Below are 23,973 nucleotides of genomic sequence, written 5' to 3' on the forward strand. Positions count from 1 at the left end.
TGGGCCACCATTTCGGTATACTCGAGTATTACCACTGGAGGAATAAGGTGATAGCCAGACAGTACCGTGGGGATCGAAAGTTATAAGGTGCAGATGACCGAAATGGTTCCACTGGAACACCGTATCCTTCAAATGTGTGCGTATTTTATATAATGATAACCGTTTCATACAAATGTGCTATACTTGCGATATGCTTAAATTATTCGTACAATGATTATTGTCTCATGTTAATATGCCAATGTGCAACCTTGAACCATACTTGCAGTATGCTCAATTACTTGATTTATTAGAACTGCTAGAGTTTTTTGGAACCTCACTGGACTGTGTAGCTCATCCCACGTTTTGGGTTTCTTTAACAGGGTTTGACACCAAGAGTGCTCGTGAATAGTATTAGATTGCTTTCTTTTGAAGATTTTAAATTGTATTACAGCAGGTGGCTATAGTAAATATTCTTTTGAGTTGTATTGAGCTTGAGAGCTGATTAATTGTAAGTGTGAGATATTTTGGAGTACTTTAATTATGTATTGAAGTTATTTGAAATGTTCCGAACTTTTGAATTATGGATTGTAGTGAGTCCTGGCGAGAGTTGGGCAGGCGTTCCGCGGATACCCTTTGGTTCGCCTTAGGGCGAAGTAGGGGCGTCACAGTAGCATTATGTATGCAATGGCTTGTACTCGTCCAGATATTGTACAAGTAGTCAGTGTGGTTAGCAGATATATGTCTTGTCCTAGAAAAACACATTGGCAGGCTGTGAAGTGGATTCTCAAATACTTGCGAGGGACTTCAAATTGTTGTTTGAAATTTGAAAGAAATAATGACACTTTGGTTGGTTTTGTAGATTCTGACTATGCGGGAGATCTTGATAGGAAAAGATCACTTTCAGGTTAATATTCTGCATTGGCGGTTGTGTAGTCAGTTGGAAAGCTACTTTACAATTTGTTGTTGCTTTATCTACTATGGAGGCAGAATATATGGCCATGACTGAGGCAATCAAAGAAGTCTTATGGTTGAAAAGTTTGTTTGGCAAACTTAATCTACATCAAGGTATTACTAATATTTACTGTGATAGTCAAAGTTTCATTCATTTGACTAAAGACCAGATATATCATGAGAGGAAGAAACACATTGATGTGAAATTTCATTTTATTCGAGATACTATTGCTGAGGGAAAAGTTCTTGTTCAGAAAATCAGTACCAAAGAGAATCCTGCTGACATGTTCACGAAACATCTTCTAGTTTACAAGTTCAAACAATGCTTGAATTGGATTGGTATTCGTTGTTGGTGATTTAGGCCCATTGGGACTTATGTGAAGAAGGTGGAGTCGTTTTGCTATTGTCGATGTTGGGGACACGTCAAGGTGGAAATTTATTAATATGGCGTTGTCCCATATCGCCTTTTGTATAAGGGAACATTTCCCTTAGTTACCTATAAATATAATAGGCCTGTGATGGAATTAAGTACACCAAAACCAAGAGAGCTTTAGTGGGCAATTTGAGCATTTGGGTCATTAAGCCTTTTGTTTAGTTAAAAAATTTTTTGGGCTCTCTTGTGTTTTTTAGTATTAGGTATTTTTGGGTTTAGAAATATTTTCCTAAGGTATTTTTGTACTCTCTTTTTCATCATAAAATATTATTCCTCCTCCGCCCGTGAACGTAGGTTAATTTGACCGAACCACGTAAATTCTTGTATTCCTGTTTTATTTTTACTTTGTTATTTGTCTTTTGAGAGTTGCCAAAAATCCTTTTGTCGATTTCCTGAAGCCAGACCTAACATATAAATTTCCTAATTATGTAAAATGTAATTTTTACTACCAATCATAATATTCTTAATGTAATAAAATAGACGATAAGAAATTGAAAAATCAGTTTATAGCATAAATATTCTGTATGTATCTATAGTTCTATACTACGTTAAAATTCTTTCACCATTAGCATACCATTTATTACTTTAGATAACAATAATCATTTCACTGAATTAAAGCACTGCACTAGTAGTACCAAATACACTAGATACAAATAAATGTAATGAATATCATCTCAGTCGCTTGGTCCCATCATTAATTTGGAAATTTTAGTTTCTTTCTACTTTCTTTTTATGTATAAATGAATCCATATGGTTTGTTCAAATCTTTTCGTTCGGAAATTTTAATTTTTTTTGGTAAGTAGGCAGATTTGGTCCTTAATAATTGGGGGATGAATTAAATTTGTGAGCAACACGTTGATCAAAATATATGCAATCCCTATGACATTGAATTTTGATTAAATTAATCCTGAATGTTTGGATCTAAACATATGGAGTCTTAAAGTATGTTGTTCTGACCAAATTAGCCACTAGTATTGAATAATATATTAAGAAAAATTATTAATATGGCATACAAAAAAAATCGTGAGAAACTATAGAAAAAATTGTAAACAACATAAAAATATAAAACAAATTTAAAGCACTCAGCTGTAATTACATAAAGACTAGGTGACTAATCATACCAATTAATGACGAAATAAATCACATGTTGTACATGTGCTCCATCTATTTATTTTGCATTTCTTTCATAAAAATAAATTAAAAGCAATATAAATTTACATGTTTTCTGAAAGACTTTTTGTACTATTTTTAGGGAGGAGATGATCTAGTTATAAAGCACTTATTTCACTAGTTGTAAAATTTATTATGCTTTATTTGTAAATTGAAAAATATATTATTTAATGATCTACAAGCAATTACACAAAAGCTCAGCAAAATAGAGAGCATGATACTTATTTTTGTTATAAAACTAATGCTAATATAGTGGTAGATTTTATATTATTTATATGGTGGGTGCTATGCTAAGAAAATTAAGAAAATTAATGAACTCAGGAGAAAAGGTAAGTAAGAATGAAAGAAGAAATATTTTCATTTAGTCAAATGAACTTTCTCTTAATTCTGCATCATTAATATAAGAGGGGATAACTCCTATTTATAGAAAATTTTAAAATATTTCAAATAACTTCTTCAAAATGGTAATAATATCTTTTCGTAAATCACATCAATTTTATCACCTTAAGATTATAACTTTATTAAAAGTAGCGATAGTTTTGGAATCTTCAAAATCGTGATACCTTTATTATCTCTAAAATCTTGAGCTTTCGTGTAGAGATTGATTGATTTGATCCCAGCAGTATTCTCTGGAAATCAGAATTCTCTGGAAATCAGAAGGCACACTTTCGATAAGAATCAGAGAGATCCATAAAGGCATACTCAATACAAAGAGACGTTTTAAATGAAAAGTCCACGTCAGTATCATTTATCACTCAGTTTTCCGGACCGTCGACATTTTAGTGTGCATTTGCCTTGGTCGTTGTAGTGTCAAAGGCATTTGACAGTAATCTTTCAGTTGTCAAATTACTTTGGCTTGACACAGACTTTGACGGATGAGAGGGCAGGAGCGGCTATCAGATGGACCGATCCTGAGCTGTTTAGAATCAAAATTTGATCCAAAAAAATTATACGATTAAAATCACTTTTTATACCTTATTTTTAATAACATGTATGGAACCCATAAAAATTTATTTTAAAATTATATGTTGTGCAAATAAAATTATACGGTGTGCAAAATGCACAAAATCGCTAGGAACGGTTGCAGGTGGTCCGACTTTAACATGTTATTGTGATATACATGTATCACTTCCATTTTGCCTTAAATTTGATAGGGAAATTTGTCAAATTAATTTCTAATATTTTCTTAAAAAAAAATTCATTTCCAAGAAAAAATGAGCAAATACGAGCATTAGAATCACAATCGCTCATAATTTATATTTTAGAGACTATTTTGGCTGATTTTAAATGTTATGGACTAAAAAAGTATTTTTTATAAATATTAGGGACCAATTTGACAAATTTTATAATTTGATAACGTGCTTCTCCAATTCTACATAACTCCTATCGAGAGAAAAGATCAGGCACATAGCCACAAGAATTGTCAAAATGGTTGATCATATGCGGATTTGGGTAGGGTATAATTAGGTGATATAATTAAAGTTTCTTCTGAGTTTTCTTATAAGTGAGAGTTCTCTATTTCTTCTAGGAGTTCTTAGTGAGAATCTTCTGTTCTCCTTAGAGTTCCTAGTCAGATTTTTGTGTTTTTTTTCCTTATTTTGTTGTTATAAGTTAATTGATTTCAAAGTTGGTTGTCAGATTTGGAATTTTTTTAATCTTGCATCTATTTTAATAGATCTCAACATTATTATTGGAGTTTAAAATTGTTAATTAGCAAATCTAGCAATTGCAACATGCATAAAAAGAAACTGGAGCCATTTATTTTATTAGAAAATAATTTTAAAATTTCTTGTATTTTTTGGATCTATTCATAATTTTTCAGTTCTAACGTATTTGTTAAATTGTAGATATGATATTTTTAGTACATGTTTAACATGTCATTAAGGTAATGATATAAATCAAATTGTGTTGAACAAATTCTAGCAATCTATTAATAAAATTTGCTTTTGATAAAGAAAAAGAGAAATAATATATCATTATAATAAAACATAGACACATACCAAGTTAGTAAATAAATATTTTTATGCAAATAAAAAGGAAAAAAGAAAGAAAATGCATAGAATAACCAAAATGGTGATCATAGCAAGTTTCAAAGATGCCAATTCTTCAAGAATTTGGTTTAGGAATTAACACATTAAAATCATTTAATTGACATGTTGAAATATGCAGAGCCAAAAATTTAATTATAATTTAGCCCTTGACCTATTAGAATGGGTTATTGTGTATATAATTAAAGGTAAGAGCATAAAATAGAATTAAGAAAACTTGAGACACGAATTTAAAGATTACATAAATAAGATAAAAAAAAAACCCTTCTAAGTCATCGTATTCTTTAGCTGATGAAGAGAAAGTCGTGAGAGACCCTCACATCTGGAATAGATGAAGAGGAGACCACAGGGGGGGGAGGCAATCTTAACACCAATTTTGTTGAACTTTCGCTCGAAAGATCATAGGATTTTGTTTACAAGAAAAATTAAGGATAACCCAATTGTTAAAAATTTGTCAAAACCATGTAAGGGATATTTTACAATGAATCTAGGATAGAAGAGATATTGAATGAAAAGGATTTAGAGGTGACATAGATCGAATAGCTTAATCTTTTGGGTTATTCTGTACGCGACAAACAGCAGTTTGTTATGCGGAGTTGACAGGTGCCGAACCTGTGCAATAATAATAAATAAAACCTAACTACCACCTAAAGCAGTCAATAGTCAATTCGAGTACTGGAGCAGGGACTCTAGGTGTGCAATGGGTTACTTGATTCACCCTGTTCCCGAAGAGTTTGCTTAATCCGATATACCTGAATTAATTATTTAACTGAATTCCCTAACTAGTAGACAGTGGTAAGCAGGGTCGTCTCCTCAGGGACTGGAGAGATATTTGTTTCTTTTTGAAGTCAAGATTAATGGGGGGTTTTGGTATCAAATGCCAACTAAACAAATTAACTGCAGAAAAGAATTAATTAAAAGAAATAAATGAGAGAAACTCTAGCCAAGGGTGTACTTCAGAAATGGTTCATGCAACTGATCATTGATTCATGGATAATTCCAGCATTTACTAATAGATTGGTTATAGTTGTCTCGCACGCGCTAAACAACCAACCCTTCCGTAATTTATCGATAGCTAAGGTACGACCGTTAGCTATTTCTCTAACCCAAAAACAACCCCAGGTACGACCGTAGGATTCAATTTCTAGATTGCATTAGTAATTAGAAAGGCCCAATCCTGACTAACAAACACGCTACGAGGGTTCATTCAAGCCAGATCAAATGTTCCCCTGACACAAATCCAATTGTGCTAGTTGCTACTAGAATAGAAATAACGAATAATTACGGATTCAATTATCCCTATATAGCAAAATAGCCTACGTGGATAACTAATTATTGCGCACTAATCAATCATACACAAGAGCTATAACAGTTAAAAGCAGGAAACATATGAATACCAATAAATGGAGGAAACAATTAAAATAAGTTTAGATCTCACAGTGATGGTGAACCAATTCGTCAGTTGTCCCCTTGACTAGATTGAAGGCTTAGCCACGCTGCATAATTAAATCACCACACGAAATAATGGATTGCAAAAGCGTGGCGATTTTTACTAGAAAGCAAGGAATAAAATATGTTTTTCCCGTTGGGGAATATTATCGAACACCTGGCGTGTGTCAGAGGCCAGTAAAAAGGACAAAACAAAGAAAAAGAAAAACTCAAGCTAAACTAGAAACTGAGAGCCGCCAGAAGGGATCCCCTTCTTTTCTCCTGTACGTCTCTACTTGTATCCCCAAAAAGGAAGTTGACTCAGGCTCCCTGGTCGCTGGTCCCGCCGCAATTGTCCAGCAAGCCAAAGACTCCCAAGGAACAACTTATCCTCGTACGTTCAAAAGGCCAATTGAAAAGCCTTTTCTTCTTTGTGGGCCCCCCCAATTGGCACAAGTCTGCCGAATTCCTTCTTAGCTTTTACTCAATTTTGACCAAAAGAGACATACGAGAGATTTGGTTTCAATTGCTTCATTTCACGGGTCAAGGTTAATCAGAAGGATTTTAATTTCTTCAACTTCGCAAGTAGGCCCCACGTGCGGCAAATCTTCTAAATTCTGATTTTAAGCGCTTTACAGCATCCAATCCTGCAATTAGCATCAAAACAAAATATTAGTGGAATCCACCCAATTAATGAAAATATTTAGTCAATTCATTGTGCAATAACGCCCAAAATACCCACTAAAATGCATCCTATCAATCTCCCCCACACCTGAACTATGCTTGCCCTCAAGCATAATTAACTCAGAAGTACAATCAAGATGCTAAGCAAATCACAGCAGTTCATACCAAGAATGGCATTCCAAGCTCCCCAATAACCTTATCGAAATCAGAATATACCAAATCAACAATTCTCGCAGTTTAAAGTGCACTCATTCACTCCAAAGTGTATATGAAATGTATATAAGATGGCTCTCAAATCAACACAATAGAATGGCACTACCATAAGCTTGCTCTTATATCATATCTCCACCACTTACTTATGAATTTAAATGCAGCAATCAAAGGACTTCAAAAGGTTGTAATGGGGCTAGGGTGAGGAGGTAGGATAAAAAGGAGTAGAAAGGGTGCAAAAGTATAAGGAAAGTGCTCAGAAATTCATTACACAGATTCTTGCACATTTGAAATTTAAAGGCATCTCAACCATCACACAAGTGAAGTGAATTAGCACTTGCCACGACCTTTGACTCTTTCTTTCTCCTCCTTTTTTTCCCCTTTTCTTTTTTTTTCCCTCTTTTTTTGCTATAAGTTTTGTACACTAACTCCCAACCAGCACCATAAGAATCAACCTTGTTGATTTCATGCACTTCGTCTTCTTTGCACCTTTCTTTTTCTTTTTTTTCTTTTTTTTCTCTTGTTTTTTTTCCATAGATAGGTATGATGCCCCTCAAGTAATACTCCAAAATTCTGTATAGTGAAATCAAAGCACTTCTTCACACAAGGTTCAAAAAGTCTAAGGAGAGGTTTTGCGGCTAAAAACTAGGGTCTCAAGCGAAAAATAGGATGTAAAGCTCAACTTGGCTCCCTAATGGTAAAATAATCCAAGGGTGAGTTGTAAGAAAGTCCAAAATGGCTCATTCCTAGGTGCCCTATCATTTCAATGCATTAAATTCATTAAAATGTGGTCTTGACATGCATAACCGAGCAAGTTCTAGAATGACAAACCATGTGCACTAATCACTCAACAAAACGAAAAATTAGGCCCAAAAATCGCACAAGTGATCAAATGGATGTCAAGTTCAGCATATTAATCAATCAATTCAGTATCAAGGAAAGTGGAACACCCCATGGCATGAACTTACTATGTACGCTTATATCCCAATTCGCATTCATCATCGTTCAAAGAAAAGACAACTACTAAGGCAAGGAAAAAAAAAATTTAAACAGACAACTAAAAACACAACCACAGCATAATTAACCCTCCCCCACACCTAAACTTGACATTGCCCTCAATGTAAGCAAAGTAAGACCAAATTAGAGGTATCGGGGCAACAACACTTCCCTTAAAACGGAGGAGGGCAGAAATGAATCACGGCTGCGGAGGAAAAGGCGGGCGAAAGCCCACGTGATGGAGATACTGCGCTATATTCTGGGCCACCCCGCCCATTTGACGCTCCATCCGATCCATGCGAGTGTCCATGTGTTGCATCTGGAACCGGAGGGCTGCAAGCTGGCTATCGACGGAGGAAGATGGGGGAGGTGCCGAAGAGGATGGTCCAGGGGCACCCGTGGACGGACCACCAGCCGCCGTCGCAGTGGATTTGGAAGCCTTGCGCTTCGGAGGAACGGAGATTGGCCCCGGGGGGGCAAATTGGAAAGCGCCATTTACCTGTCTCACAAGACCCATTTTCTCCAAACAAACCAAATCAAGAGGTTCCATAATACAAGCACGATGCAAGTTATGATTATTCAAGTCCAAAACCCCAAGATTTACAGCTAACTGAGTGATAAAGGATCCTAAGATTAATGGCTTATTTTTCTTACTTAGCACAGTTCGGAGGTGGAGGGCAAACCAGCTACCCAAATTGATCCTAGTCCGAGTGACCATGCACCAAACGAAAAAGAATTCGGGCGTAGTCAGAGTACCCGAGCTATCCTTCCTACCTGAGAAACTATAGGCCATGAATCTATGTAAATAGCGGTAGGTGGCACTCTTAAGATAAGAAGCTTTAGACTGACTGGGGTCATAGCATTGCTGGTCAACTGACAAACCACTCCAATAATCAAGGTAATGAGAGAAAAATGGCTCTATATATTCGCACGCACTGTGCATATACTCCTCACTCTGGGAGTACGGAATATCAATAAACCCAAGAGCCAAATTAAACTCAGTGATCGATTGGTTGAACTCTCTACCCATTAATCGATACCTCACAACCCCAGGAGTGGTAACGGAGAATTCCTCAGGAATATTAAATTCAAAGGTAGCATAGAATTCCCACGTGAGTTCAGTAAAAGCAGGTTGATTTATAGAAGCATAGCGGGCCCAACCTACATTAGTCAAGTGCTGTGCGACCTCATCCCTCAGGTTCAGCAAATCAAGTGTAGGGCCATGAAGGTATTTACAAGGAATTATCTTCCTTGTGCAAGCCGAAGCATACCGCTCCTTGTCGGCAGCCCGGGTGAAGGTCAAATGACCGCCAAAATGGGCCGGAGAGGAGATATGAACCTCCCTATTCCGTCCAAGGCGGGTACGAGGCCCTCCAAGCCCAGTCGATGGGGCAGGTCCCTCTAAGGGGACCGTAGGCCGAGGAGATGAAGTGGAAGGCTTATTCTTGCTCTTGGTTTTCGGTTTAGTCATTGGGGATTGGAAACGAGGGCGAAGTCAAGGTGAAGTTGGGTAAAATGGAGCGGTGGCTAATCAACAAAGCAAAGGGTCCCCAAACACAGCTCCAAGCATCAACAATTGAACAAATAGCAACCAAATAGCCCAAGAATCAATTAAGTAGATAAACAATAAAAATTGCACCCAAAAAATACAAAACAATGGATAAAACAAATACCACGAAAACTTCCCCAAATTCTACCAAACAACCTCAAAAATTATTTAATTAAACAACCGCAGCAAAATTCCCCCAAAAACTAATTAAAGAAACAACCAGAGTGAAAACTTTCCACCAATATCTCTGATTGAGCACCAAATTTCACAAATAGACCACAATCAACCACAGATATATCACAGCACCCAAAATCAAGCAAGCAATTGAAAATCTGTCCTCTGCTAACAAAAATTAAGAATCTGGCCTCAGCTAATTAGGGGCAGTAAATGAAAAAGAGATATCACCGGAGAAAAATTTTTAGCTCATTTGCCAGGCTGAGTTACACGCGACGTGGTTGAGCTGCGCGCTAGCGTGCGAAGTAGCGGCTGCGCGCAGAGAGGGCTGGTGGTGGTGGAGGATCTGGTGCAGAGGGTTCGCGCAAGCTTGGGCTGGATCTCGCGCGCAGGGGCGGCGCGCTGGGCTGTGGGCAGACGCGCGCGGTCTGCGCTCGGTGGTCTGCTGTGCGACTGGTGCTGAGGCTGCGCGTGCGGTAATGCTCCTGGCCGCCTGCTGCTGTGTCGCGCAGATGGCGAGGCTGGGCTGGGAGGCGCGCAGGGCAGCATCGCGCGGAGGAGGTGCAGCGCGAGGCTGGGCGGCAGGCGTGGTGGCGGCGCGCGAGGCGGCAGGCGCGATCCGACGGCGTCCTGTGCGGCGGCGGTCTAAGCAGAAGAAGAAAAAGAAGAAAAGAAAGAAAAGGAAGAAGAAAGAAGAAAGAAAGAAAGAAAAAGGAAGAAAAGAAGAAGGGCTACGGAAGTGTTTTTTTTTTTTTTTAACGTGGCCACCTAGCGTGGGCACGTTCAACTGCCCTAGAGTCCGCAGAACCTGATCGAAAATTTCCTCCCTCAGGCGTGACCATCTGGCGTGGGCACGTCTAACTACTATGGAGTTTGCAGAACCTGATCGAAAATTTCCTCCCTCAGGCGTGACCATCTGGCGTGGGCACGTCTAACTGCTATGTAGTCCGCAGATTCTTAACGCAAATTTCCTCCGTCAGGCGTGACCATCTGGCGTGGGCACGTCTGACTACTGTGGAGTTCGCAGAACCTGAGCCAAAAATTCCTTTTCTTCAGGCGCGACCACCTGACGTGGGCACGTCTAAACGCTACTTCCCTGTCACCAAAACATCAAACCATTAATTGACACTAACACTTAACTAAAACTTCAAAAATGCACGAAAACTAAAACAAATAGTCTTGGGTTGCCTCCCAAGTAGCGCCTTTCTTTACTGTCTTTGACTAGACATGGCCAAAACCCTCAAGCATGATAAAGTGGATCTTGGAGGTGTTCAACTTCTACTTCTTCAACATAGAAACCCTCATAATAAGGTTTGAGACGATGATTGACCAAGAGGTCATATAGACTGGATAAGGAGGGCTCTCCCGTGACGGAGAGAGGATTATCGAGAGCCCTAGCTCCCCGTCCTGCCCAATCTCCCATCGGATCAAGAACCGCCATGAGTTCCACAATTTGAACCTTGACCTCGAATAGGTCTTCGGCTTGTGTATAGGCCATTTCTATTTCATGGGCTGTAGGAAAGTTGTGTTTGGATAACAGACGGCGTTGAATCCATTTAACACAATCCCCACCTATGACCTCATCCGGTTGATAGGGATAGGGGACTACTGGGAGGGTCCGATTCGATGGACCAGCTTCCTCCACCCCGGGAGGTCAGATCGAAGCCATGAGGAGTTACTTTCTTGATAGTACCTCTTTACACTCACGGGATAGATAGAGGCAGGAAGCCTGCCCTTTCATACTTCGAAACTTATCTAAGTAATGCAGTTAACCAACCCCTTATACGAGGAACCTATTGGCAAGGTTGAGAGATTGGGTAAGCTGCGAGACAGTGTTCACCACGCTCGCCATAGCGAAGGGCCAGCTTGGATTGGGCATGCTTTCTTATGCTACTACTAGACCATTCACCACGAACTTTTTCTCCGTTTTTACACTCTGGATTTCCACTGCACCATAATGGAACACATTAGAAACGACAAATGGACCAATCCAACGAGAACGCAACTTACCGGGAAAAAGTTTAAGCCTTGAGTGATACAAGAGGACCTTTTGCCCCACTACAAAAGTTCTCCTAGAAACCTGCTGATCATGAAAGATTTTACTCTTTTCTTTATAGATCGTGGCATTCTCATACGCCTCATTTCTTATTTCTTCCAACTCTTGTAGCTGCAATTTCCTTTGGACTCCTGCTCCATCCAATCCCATGTTACACTGCTTCACTGCCCAAAACGCCTTATGTTCGAACTCTACGGGGAGATGGCAAGCCTTACCAAAGACAAGTCTATACGGAGATATCCCAATCGGCGTCTTATACGCGGTTCTATACGCCCATAGTGCGTCTTCTAGCTTTAAACTCCAATCCTTCCTATCCGGGCGCACCATCTTCTCCAGGATCGACTTGATTTCCCTGTTTGACACTTCGGCCTGACCGTTTGCCTGCGGGTGGTACGGTGTGGATACCTTATGCAGTACACCGTATTTTCGAAACAAGGCCATGATAGTCTTGTTGCAGAAATGTGTCCCTCTATCACTAACCACAGCTCTTGGCATTCCAAAACGGACAAAGATATTAGATTTTAAGAAATCTGCAACCACTCTAGAATCATTAGTACGGGTGGCTTTAGCTTCCACCCATTTAGAGACATAATCTACAGCAAGTAAAATATACAGGAAACCAAAAGATGAGGGAAAAGGACCCATAAAATCTATCCCCCAAACATCAAAAATTTCAACAAACAACATGGGGGTTTGAAGCATTTGGTCCCTACGAAAAATATTTCCCACCCTTTGGCACCTATCACAGGATTTACAGAATAAATAAGCATCTTTAAATAGGGTAGGCCAGTAAAAACCACTCTCTAACACTTTGTGAGCTGTTCGCTTGGGCCCAAAATGCCCTCCACATGCAAATGAATGGCAAAAATTTAAAATGGAGTGAAATTCACCTGCACTTACGCACCTCCTGAGCACTTGATCCGAACATTGTCTCCAAAGGTACGGGTCGTCCCAAATGTAATATTTGGCATCACTCTTCAACTTGTCTCTCTTAGCTTTTGGCCACCCTGCAGGCAGTTGATTAGTCACTAGAAAGTTTACCAAATCGGCATACCAGGGCACAGACGAGTTAATGGCAAGTAGTTGCTCCTCTGGAAATGCCTCCCTCAATGGTGGCTCCTCCTTATGAGCAAGTAGGCGGCTCAAGTGATCAGCAACTAAATTTTCTGCCCCACTTTTATCCTTAATCTCCAAGTTGAACTCCTGAAGGAGCAGGAACCATCTGATGAGCCTTGGTTTAGCATCCTTCTTCGTCATCAAGTATCTCAAGGCTGCATGATCAGAGAAAACTGTTATTTTTGCACCTAACAAATAAGGTCTAAATTTTTCTAATGCAAAAACCACAGCCAGCAATTCTTTTTCTGTTGTAGAGTAGTTGAGCTGAGCTCCATTTAACGCCTTCGATGCATAGTAGATTGCATGTGCAACTCTACCAATCCGTTGCCCCAGCACCGCTCCCACTGCATAGTCACTCGCGTCACACATTATCTCAAATGGGAGACTCCAGTCTGGAGGTTGGATAACAGGCGGTGATGTCAATGACTCCCGCAGCCTGTCAAATGCCACCTTGCACTCTTCGGTGAAGTCATATGCTACATCTTTTTGCAACAGCTTAAACAGGGGCGCTCCAATTTTGGAGAAATCTTTGATGAACCTCCTGTAGAACCCTGCATGACCCAAAAAGGAGCGCACCTCCCGCACACTTGCGGGGTAAGGCAGAGCAGAAATAATATCGACTTTTGCCTTGTCTACCTCTATACCTCTGGCCGACACTACATGCCCTAGAACAATACCATGATCCACCATGAAATGACATTTTTCCCAATTCAGAACCAAATTTGTCTCAATGCATCTTTTCAAAATTAAAGCTAAATTATCAAGGCATTCATCAAAGCTATCCCCATACACACTAAAATCATCCATAAACACCTCAATAATCTTTTCTACATACTCAGAAAATATACTTACCATACACCTCTGAAAAGTTGCTGGGGCGTTGCAGAGGCCGAAAGGCATCCTCCGATATGCAAATGTACCGAAGGGGCAGGTGAAGGTAGTTTTCTCCTGATTCTCTGGTGCTATTGCAATCTGAAAATAACCAGAGAAACCATCAAGAAAACAATAATAGACACGGCCAGCTAACCTTTCTATCATCTGATCGATAAAAGGCAGAGGGAAGTGGTCCTTCTTCGTCACAGCATTCAGACGCCGATAGTCAATGCACTGGCGCCATCCTGTGGGTTTCCTCACCGGGACCATCTCACCCTCTTGGTTCTCTTCAACTGTTACTCCCGCCTTTTTCGGGACTACTTGCACCGGGCTCACCCAGGGGCTATCTGAGATGGCGAAGATGATCCCCACTTCTAGGAGTTTAAGTATCTCCTTTTTGACCACTTCCATCATTAGTGGGTTCAATCTCCGTTGCCCTTGTCTAACTGGCTTCGCATCATCCTCAAGCCGAATCCGATGCATGCATAAGGAGGGGCTAATTCCTTTGATATCTGCTACACTCCACCCAATTGCCTCCTTATGATCTCGAAGAAGACGAAGTAGTCTATCTTCTTGCCCTGGTGACAGGTGTGCAGATATGATGACTGGCAGTGTCTCATTGTCCCCGAGAAAAGCATACTTCAAATGCTTTGGGAGAGGTTTGAGCTCCAACTCAGGCGCCTGCACAATAGAAGGCAACAATTTTGCCTGAGTTTCTGGTACAAAAACAGAAGTAAGCTCATACCTTGGGGAAATTGGTGGGAGCGAATGTAGTGCTCCAACAGCGTGGTATAGCTCATCATTTATTTCTACATCAAGAGTTGCTCCCAACTCAAGATGTTTGGCCAATGCCACTGCCAGTGCATCAACCCCATCCAATTCAAATATTTCCTGTACAAGGGGCTCAACAACACTTAAAGCATAAATAGAGTTAGTCTCATCTGGGTACTTCATCGCCTCAAAAATATTAAAATTTACAATTTCCCCATCAAACTCCATCGACAAGGTACCCTCATTAACATCTATTTTCGTCCTAGCAGTGCTTCAAAATGGCCTACCTAACAGAATAGGAGACGGATTTAGTGCCCTTTCATCCCCCATGTCTAGGACATAGAAATCTGCAGGAAAAACTAACTCATTGACCTGTACCAAAACATCTTCAACTAACCCTTCCGGGTAAGCATTGGTACGGTCTGCAAGTTGAATTATGATGCCTGTGCCTTTTAACGGGCCAAGATTTAGAGATGCATAAATTGTCTTAGGCATAACATTAATTGACGCCCCCAAATCCAACATTGCTTTCCTAATTGGAGTACCTCCTATCTTGCAGGGAATGGTGAACATACCTGGATCTCCACATTTTCGTGGGAGCTTCCTCTGGAGTATAGCTGACACGTTTTCTCCCACCGTCACTCGTTCATTTCCCCTTAGCTTCCTCTTGTGGGTGCATAAGTCTTTCAAAAATTTGGCATATTTCGGTATCTGCTTGATTGCATCCAGTAGGGGGATGTTAATCTCTACTTTCCTGAATACATCCAAAAGTTCCTTTTCCTTCTCTACTTTCCTTGTCTTTTCCAACCTGCAAGGAAAAGGGGGTAAGTTAGAGCTAATAGTGAGTGGAGAAGTGGAGGTTACCTTAGGATCCTCATGAACACGTCCTTCCTCCTCAATTTCCTTTTCTATCTCCTCCTCGCTTTTGCTTTTTGAATTTTTCACTTTAGGTTCTTCCAGCTCCTTGCCACTCCTCAGCGTCATGGCACTTACATTCTTGGGATTTACCTCGGGTTGCGATGGCAGTTTCCCATAAACGTGAGATTCCAAGCGGTTGATGGCAGTTGCCAGTTGACTTATTCGAACATCTTGGTCCTTCTTGTCAGCTTTCGTGTCCTGCTGGAGCTGCTCGGTTTTCGCGGCCAAGGATCTGATCTCCTGTTGAAGCTGTGTAGTAGTTGCGGCCAGGTTGGTAGTAGTCGTGGCCAGGTTTTTGACTAGGTCCTCCAAGGAGCTTCCTGTATTGGAGGATGAGGATTGAGGTTTTGGTTGCCAAGGCTGGTAGAATCCTGGTGGACGATTCGGGAATGAACCTTGTTGCCTGTTCCCATAACTGAGATTGGGGTGGTCTCTCCAACCGGGGTTGTATGTGTTGGAATACGGGTCATACTGCCTGCGGGGCGCGGGCACGCCTCCGGCCATATTTACCTGTTCCGCCCCGTCCTCTTGCAGAATGGGGCACGAATCCGTGCAGTGGTCCATGCTGGTACAGATTCCACACACCTTCGCTCGCGGTGTGTCTCTCATGGCCAATTGCCTGACGACCGACGTCAACTCTGACAGTTGCTGCTGGACGGATGACGTCTCTGCCTCATTAACTCTACGGGTAGGATTGCTCTCACGGAAGCCGAACTGCTGAGAATTTTCTGCCATGGCTTCAATAAGGTCCCACGCTTCCCTCGGTGTCTTGTTCGCCAAAGCTCCTCCACTCGCAGCGTCAATAATACTCCTGTCAGTTGACTGGAGTCCTTCATAGAAATACTGAATCAGCAGTTGTTCACTAATTTGATACTGTGGGCATCTCTTGCACAACCTGTTGAACCTTTCCCAATAGTCATACAAGGACTCCCCGGAGTACTGCTTGATGCTGCATATCTCCTTTCTCAAACTCGCAGTCCGGGATGCAGGAAAAAATTTTTCTAGAAATTTCTTCTTCAATTGTGGCCACGTGGTGATACTACCTGCAGGTAGGTAGTATAACCAATCCTTCGCTGCATCCTTGAGAGAGAATGGGAAAGCTCTATGTCTTATTTGCTCCTCAGTGACCGCAGGAGGTTTCATGCTAGAGCAAACTACTTCGAACTCCTTGACATGTTTGTGGGGTTCCTCACCAGAAAGGCCATGGAACGATGGTAGGAGTTGAATCAATCCCGATTTCAGCTCGAAGGAGGTATTCTCAGCCAGAGTTGGGAACGTGATGCACAAGGGCTGATGAGTCAGCTCCGGGGTAGCCAGCTCCCTCAATGTCTGGGTGTTGGCCATGCTAAATTCGTCCCTTACTGACTCGTTTGCAGAAAATAAGTGCCCTTCTTTTCGTCTCTTGGTCTCTTGCCGTCGTTTTCGCGCTGCCTTCTCAACCTCAGGATCGTATACCAAGTCACCTGTGCGAAAAGAACGGGGCATAAACTAGCAAAAATACCAAGAAAAAGAAGAATAAAATAAAACAAAATAAAAACTGAATTCAAAAAGAAGCAAATACTTCAAACGCCAGTCCCCGGCAACGGCGCCAAAAATTGACAGGTGCCGAACCTGTGCAATAATAATAAATGAAACCTAACTACCACCTAAAGCAGTCAATAGTCAATTCGAGTACTGGAGCAGGGACTCTAGGTGTGCAATGGGTTACTTGATTCACCCTGTTCCCGAAGAGTTTGCTTAATCCGATATACCTGAATTAATTATTTAACTGAATTCCCTAACTAGTAGACAGTGGTAAGCAGGGTCGTCTCCTCAGGGACTGGAGAGATATTTGTTTCTTTTTGAAGTCAAGATTAATGGGAGGTTTTGGTATCAAATGCCAACTAAACAAATTAACTGCAGAAAAGAATTAATTAAAAGAAATAAATGAGAGAAACTCTAGCCAAGGGTGTACTTCAGAAATGGTTCATGCAACTGATCATTGATTCATGGATAATTCCAGCATTTACTAATAGATTGGTTATAGTTGTCTCGCACGCGCTAAACAACCAACCTTTCCGTAATTTATCGATAGCTAAGGTACGACCGTTAGCTATTTCTCTAACCCAAAAACAACCCCAGGTACGACCGTAGGATTCAATTTCTAGATTGCATTAGTAATTAGAAAGGCCCAATCCTGACTAACAAACACGCTACGAGGGTTCATTCAAGCCAGATCAAATGTTCCCCTGACACAAATCCAATTGTGCTAGTTGCTACTAGAATAGAAATAACGAACAATTACGGATTCAATTATCCCTATATAGCAAAATAGCCTACGTGGATAACTAATTATTGCGCACTAATCAATCATACACAAGAGCTATAACAGTTAAAAGCAGGAAACATATGAATACCAATAAATGGAGGAAACAATTAAAATAAGTTTAGATCTCACAGTGATGGTGAACCAATTCGTCAGTTGTCCCCTTGACTAGATTGAAGGCTTAGCCACGCTGTATAATTAAATCACCACACGAAATAATGGATTGCAAAAGCGTGGCGATTTTTACTAGAAAGCAAGGAATAAAAGATGTTTTTCCCGTTGGGGAATATTATCGAACACCTGGCGTGTGTCAGAGGCCAGTAAAAAGGACAAAACAAAGAAAAAGAAAAACTCAAGCTAAACTAGAAACTGAGAGCCGCCAGAAGGGATCCCCTTCTTTTCTCCTGTACGTCTCTACTTGTATCCCCAAAAAGGAAGTTGACTCAGGCTCCCTGGTCGCTGGTCCCGCCGCAATTGTCCAGCAAGCCAAAGACTCCCAAGGAACAACTTATCCTCGTACGTTCAAAAGCCCAATTGAAAAGCCTTTTCTTCTTTGTGGGCCCCCCCCAATTGGCACAAGTCTGCCGAATTCCTTCTTAGCTTTTACTCAATTTTGACCAAAAGAGACATACGAGAGATTTGGTTTCAATTGCTTCATTTCACGTGTCAAGGTTAATCAGAAGGATTTTAATTTCTTCAACTTCGCAAGTAGGCCCCACGTGCGGCAAATCTTCTAAATTCTGATTTTAAGCGCTTTACAGCATCCAATCCTGCAATTAGCATCAAAACAAAATATTAGTGGAATCCACCCAATTAATGAAAATATTTAGTCAATTCATTGTGCAATAACGCCCAAAATACCCACTAAAATGCATCCTATCAGGAGTGAAGCCAAGATGCACCATGCATGATTTCTGCACTGAAACAAGAAGGGAACAAATAAAAAAAATTAGAAGAAAAAAACCGCAAGGAAATAAATTTGAGAAGGAACGATTAGGGACTCGTCACTATGGCATCAATGGATATCATGAGAACAAGGAACCTGAAAGTTAAACTAAAGAAACTAACTAGTGGGCTTCGCCTAATTGTATACAATTAGTTTCCATGAATTGTATAATTCTTATTTAGGTAACCTACCGGGTGGTCATTTCATGATTTTGGCTACTGTAAGTTCAAAATTTTCGCATTGATTCCATGACTATTATAAGATTCCATATCTGCTAGAGATAAAAATTGAACTGCTTCAATTACTTTATAGGCCAATACTAACCAATGGATGTTGGTGCAAATGGAAGAGATTTGCATCCCTTAATCATGGAATCTCGAATTCGAAATCTATGAGAATGGAAAAAATAATATTGGAAGATTTTCCTTCACAAGGGGCCTGACTAGACTCAAACATCATTACTCACAAACCTTAAAATGGATGCGATACCTGTGGCTTATTAAAAAAAAAAAAAAGCCAATACTCATTAGTATTGAAATTGTTTAAATTAAAATATTTTGAATTCCTTAAGAGTTCAGTAATTATCGTTCGTCTCACTGTTTCATCAACAGTTTTGTTTGCTGAAATTTTTCAAAAATAATTTTAGTATAAGAATTCAATTTGAGCATGTTTCATTTTGGTGATCTATTGATATTTTATGTGAGAGGTGATCTTGTGCCTAAAAGATTGTGCACGGTGCTTTTATGAGAAACTTTGCTATAATTAACTGTCTTGACTCTTGGTTATGTTTTTTTGAGTTGATGGGATGTTTCTTCCTCACCCATAGTTAAGGTTGAAACTTATTGAACGTCTTGACCCTCTCAGTGCTTTATAATAGTAAGAATGGATATCCAGAATTATAAACAAAATTTAAGGGTCCTTAAACCCATTGCGCCATTGTATTAACATTAAACTATATTCAATCTATCTGTTGTGAAAATCGAAGGAGGCTTCAGTCATTGATGTGTGTGTGTGTGTGTGTGGTTTGATTGATACTGCGAGGACTCGAAAAATTTCTTATTTTTATTGAATATTATTGGTTTATTTAAATATTTATTCACCTGTTTTCTCCAAATAATTTATTTCAACCATTTTAAGTCCATTCGTATGGAACAATGTCTTCCTTATGTTTTTAAAACGTTCCGTTAGCAAATTTAATTTTTGGAGGTTCGTTTAAGTGAGAAATAATGAGTACACATGTTTCGAGGTGATATTTTATTCGAGAGTGTAATTATCTTGGGAAAATTAAGAATGATCAATAGTAGATTAAGAAAAGTTAATTGAGAAATTAAAGGTGAATAAATTATAATTAAGTGCTTACCGCTCATGCGTCGATAGTTTTCCGAAAGACGCGCTGATGCAAATTTATTGGAGATTTGAGAAAGTAATACTAGACTCATGTGAGGACTCACAAATTTTCCTATTTTAAACCCCTATTACTAGCCCATTTAAATGCCCGTTCACTCCGAATATTTTATTCTAACCTTTTAGACCTAATTACATGGAACTATAGCTTACTTAAATTTTTAAAGTGACTTGTTTCAAAAATTAATTTTTGGGAAGCTCTTTTAGCTAGGATAGTGAATACGCGTTTGGAGTCATTAACCGATTTGAGAGTACAATGAGCTTGGAATACACTAGTCTTAAAATAGGTATTTTTTGTTTAAGTACTCAAGTATTAGTTAGTGAAGCTATCGTTACAAGAATTTCTTGAAAGTTCCACTTTATCGCACACAAATCGGGAGTCCGCGTTTTTACTCGCGCGATTTAATTGAGGAGCTTAAGACCTTTATTTTGGGACTATTAAGAGTGAATAATAATAGTATGAATGAAAGTAATTACAAGTTTAGTGCACAAGTGAAACAAACTCGAGAAGAATCGAGCACGAAACGCACGCGTGCGCGCGCGGGGAGAGAGTTGACTTTTGAACTAATTTGAGCCACACATTTTAGCTTCTCTTGGAAGCTTCATTAGAGCCCAAAACACTCTCTTTTCTACTCCATTCCAGCCGTGCATATCAAGAAGAAAAGAACCAAATTTCTCCTCCAAGTTCTTCTTCATCGCATCACTAAATTTCCACCAAATCACCTCAAACTTTAACCACACTTTGCAATCTACTTGGAGAGCAACTCAAGCTACAAAAAGAGCTTCAAATCTATGGTTTTTCTTGAGCAAGGAGGATCGAAATTTCTGCCTTAATCGTCTAAGAAAGTAAGTGACGATCAACGTTGCAAATCTTGACTTATAGAAGTTGTTTAGCACTTATGAGTTCATAATTTCTTATGGATAGCTTTAAATTGTTGAAAAGTTGGTGATTGGGCTCTATGAACTCCCACTATGGCTTGATGGACTGATTTTGTGAGTTTTGATGTTAATAATGTTGGATTAGTATTTAAATTAGTAGAAATGAGTGCTATGATGGATGAAAGCTCAAAGGAAGTGAAGGGGAGATTTTTTCCATTTCTGTCCCTGTGAATTCCATGACCTTTAGAGCATTTTTTTGAAGTCCTATTGACTTGTTTATGATGTATATATGTTGTATGGGTTGTGTGGAAGGTTTCTACGAAACATTACGTGATTTGGTTGGCCAAATGTGGTGATTTCGAAAGTTCATTCAAAACTGGAATTTTTCCCGTATTACACTGGTAGTGTTTTTCAAACAGCTATAACTTTTTGCTCCGATGTCGAAATCAAGTGCCATTTGTGGAACTGGAAACTAGACATTCCCATATTTCTAACGGTATAAAATACACATCCTGATTCTACCTGAGTAATCCATACCAATCGTTTGAACATGATTGTCCTGTTTCACTAATTTACTGAAAGCTCTGTTTTGAGCAGCGAATTGATGCTCAAATGTGAGCTAGTTGTGGACAGATTTTGAAAACAATTTCTTCTGAGAAATTGTAGCTTTATGAATCTAGTTTTTAATGCCACCAACCATGCTCAATTCTAAATTGAATTGAGTGAGTTGTGGCCAAAGTTCGAAACTGATTCAGGGATTGAAAACCCTCTTTTGGTTAGGTGATGCCTTAACCTTGATTGGGACTTGTTGTTTCGAAATTCTTGGTGTTAATCACCTACCAAACACATCTTGGATGATTCTTAGACAATGTCTATACAAATGAACCATATTTAAGATGTCTTCATTGGCCAAACGTTTGCGAAAAGGAAAACTCAAGTACAAGGCAGATTTGCCTTAGAAATTTGGAAAATTTAGTGATTTAGTTAACCAACTTTCCATACGTATTTTTCCATGAAATCTGATAGAAGAATAGCCCTTATATGGTAGTATAATACTACCAATTTTGGTGCCATTCCAAGTCTGTTTCGATGTTCAACCAAAGTCCCAACGTTCGTGAATTAAATCTGGAATTTAGCCTAACGGTCTCACTTTTCAATAACTTTGAACCAACATATCTTGGTGCTCAAAACTCCAATTATTGTTTCACTTATTTTGTTTTAAACTTTGATTGTAACTCTAATTGAGTTTCAAATTTGAGAGACTAGTTCAAATTCTGTGAATTTTGCTGAATTTCCAAAGTTGGCCAAAAACCAACCCCGAAACTGCCTTGATAGCCTAAAACAGTAATTTTGAGCCAAATTTTGAATGTCTTTCATTTGGAATCATGGAAAAGTATCTTCTAGGAACTTTTAGTACTTTGGAAGAAGTTTCCAACGGTACCAAGTTTCCCAATTTTAAACTTGCAAAAAGTGAGATACGATTTTTCAAAAATTTCATATCAAAGCTGAAATTTTCGAAACATAAGGAAATGGAGTTTTTCGAATTCTCCTTTTCCATTCGATATCACATGATCGTTTTACACTTGAATTTAGATATGAAAACTAGATTTCTCTTTTACTTTAAAACCCCGCCATTGAGTCTCGATTTACAAGTAAATAGGGTTCATTTTCATGAGATTTTCTTAGATTGTACCATAGTACAATCTTCTTCGATAATTGGGATTATGAGTGATAGATTATTATTAATTGCTCAGGCACTCAAGAGGACCTTCAAGAGGATCTCACAAGAGACGCCTAACTTATCGCTTGTACTTGCTACTTGAATCACTCGGTGAGTATCAAGTGTGTGAACTATGTGATATACGTGTTACGTGTTAATTGTTATTAATAATAGAACATTTTAAAAATGCTGAATCGAGTGTGTACTTTATCACACTCGTTCTTATTTAAGTGAAGTGTACTTGAATTTCGTGACATAAAATACTTGAATTGCTTGAAGTGACTTGTTAAGTGAATTTAAGTGAAGTGTTTAAATGTTTGTTTATGCTATGGTTGCATAAGTCGATCGGAGTGAATCTCCTCAACTCAAGTGGTAAGTGGGGGACGCCCAAATCTCACTGGTTAACCTTGGACTCGAGCCGGCACAGGTTTGGTCGGGCTCCTTGGCGAACCATTAGAAAATAAAAGCTTGATCTATTAAGAGATCTTGCTTGGCATACTCGAACAGCACCGCCTCAAACAAACGACAGGCGGGCCCGATACAGGGGTATGTAAGGTGAAAGGGGACATGAAAAGTGAAGTTCTACGGACTAAACCTACCCGATTGACGGAGTGTCAACTCGTGGAGGTTCATAATCGTGCAAGTGGAAAATAACTCCTGAGAGCTCCTATATCCTTGAATTGTTTCTGTTTACTTTTCTCGTTCAAATTGTTATTTATTGCAATATTGTTGCTCTACTTATTAAATTGGGATTGTTACTCGAACAACGTGTCTGCATGTGTGTTCTTGACCTCACGAGCGTTTTGCTCACCCTGTAGATTTATTTTTCTTAACAGGGAAGGATCTGGAGTGAACCTCAGAGAAATCCCTTTTGAATGTACTTTTGTATTAAGGTTTTTCAATGTACTGGGTTAGACTCTTGATTATTGCATATTTTGGGATTTGATGTAACCTTTGAGAACTTGATGTAAGGATTGGATACTTGACGTATTTTGGAACTTGTGATGTAAGTTTGAATGTTATTTATGGGAGTGACCTCCTTTTCTTACTTATATCATCGTGATGGCTGGTATTTCATTAAACTTGAACGGGAATTGTCTTGAGTCCTGGTGAGAGTTGGGCAGGCGTCTCGCGGATACCCTTTGATTCGTTTTAGGGAAAAGTGGGGGCGTCACAGATACTAATTTGATTTGCAACCAAGTATTCATATATGTATGTGCATACGTCAATTATGAAAATGAAAATTTGTTATTCTATTGTATCTAACATGCTTGAATTGGGGGCTGAGAACTGGGATACTTGTAGATTTGCATCGGTATTTCTTCCCATATCACCATCTTGTTTTTGCAGAGGAAACCAGTAA

General features: G+C 39.4%; 1 protein-coding gene across 1 annotated transcript; it reads right to left on the reverse strand.

Annotated features, from left to right (window-relative positions):
- Nucleotides 1-14,711: 14,711 nt before the first annotated feature.
- LOC140013500 (uncharacterized) lies at nt 14,712-16,841 on the reverse strand. The gene is made up of 3 exons (XM_072062800.1): nt 16,400-16,841; nt 15,384-16,186; nt 14,712-15,149 (listed from the first exon to the last, which is right to left on the reverse strand). Exons 1-3 carry the CDS (start codon nt 16,839-16,841, stop codon nt 14,712-14,714), a joined length of 1,683 nt encoding a protein of 560 aa, XP_071918901.1.
- Between the last annotated feature and the right edge of the window lie 7,132 nt (nt 16,842-23,973).

This window comes from Coffea arabica, chromosome 8c (assembly GCF_036785885.1).
Source record: "Coffea arabica cultivar ET-39 chromosome 8c, Coffea Arabica ET-39 HiFi, whole genome shotgun sequence".
Classification (NCBI taxonomy): Eukaryota; Viridiplantae; Streptophyta; class Magnoliopsida; order Gentianales; family Rubiaceae; genus Coffea; species Coffea arabica.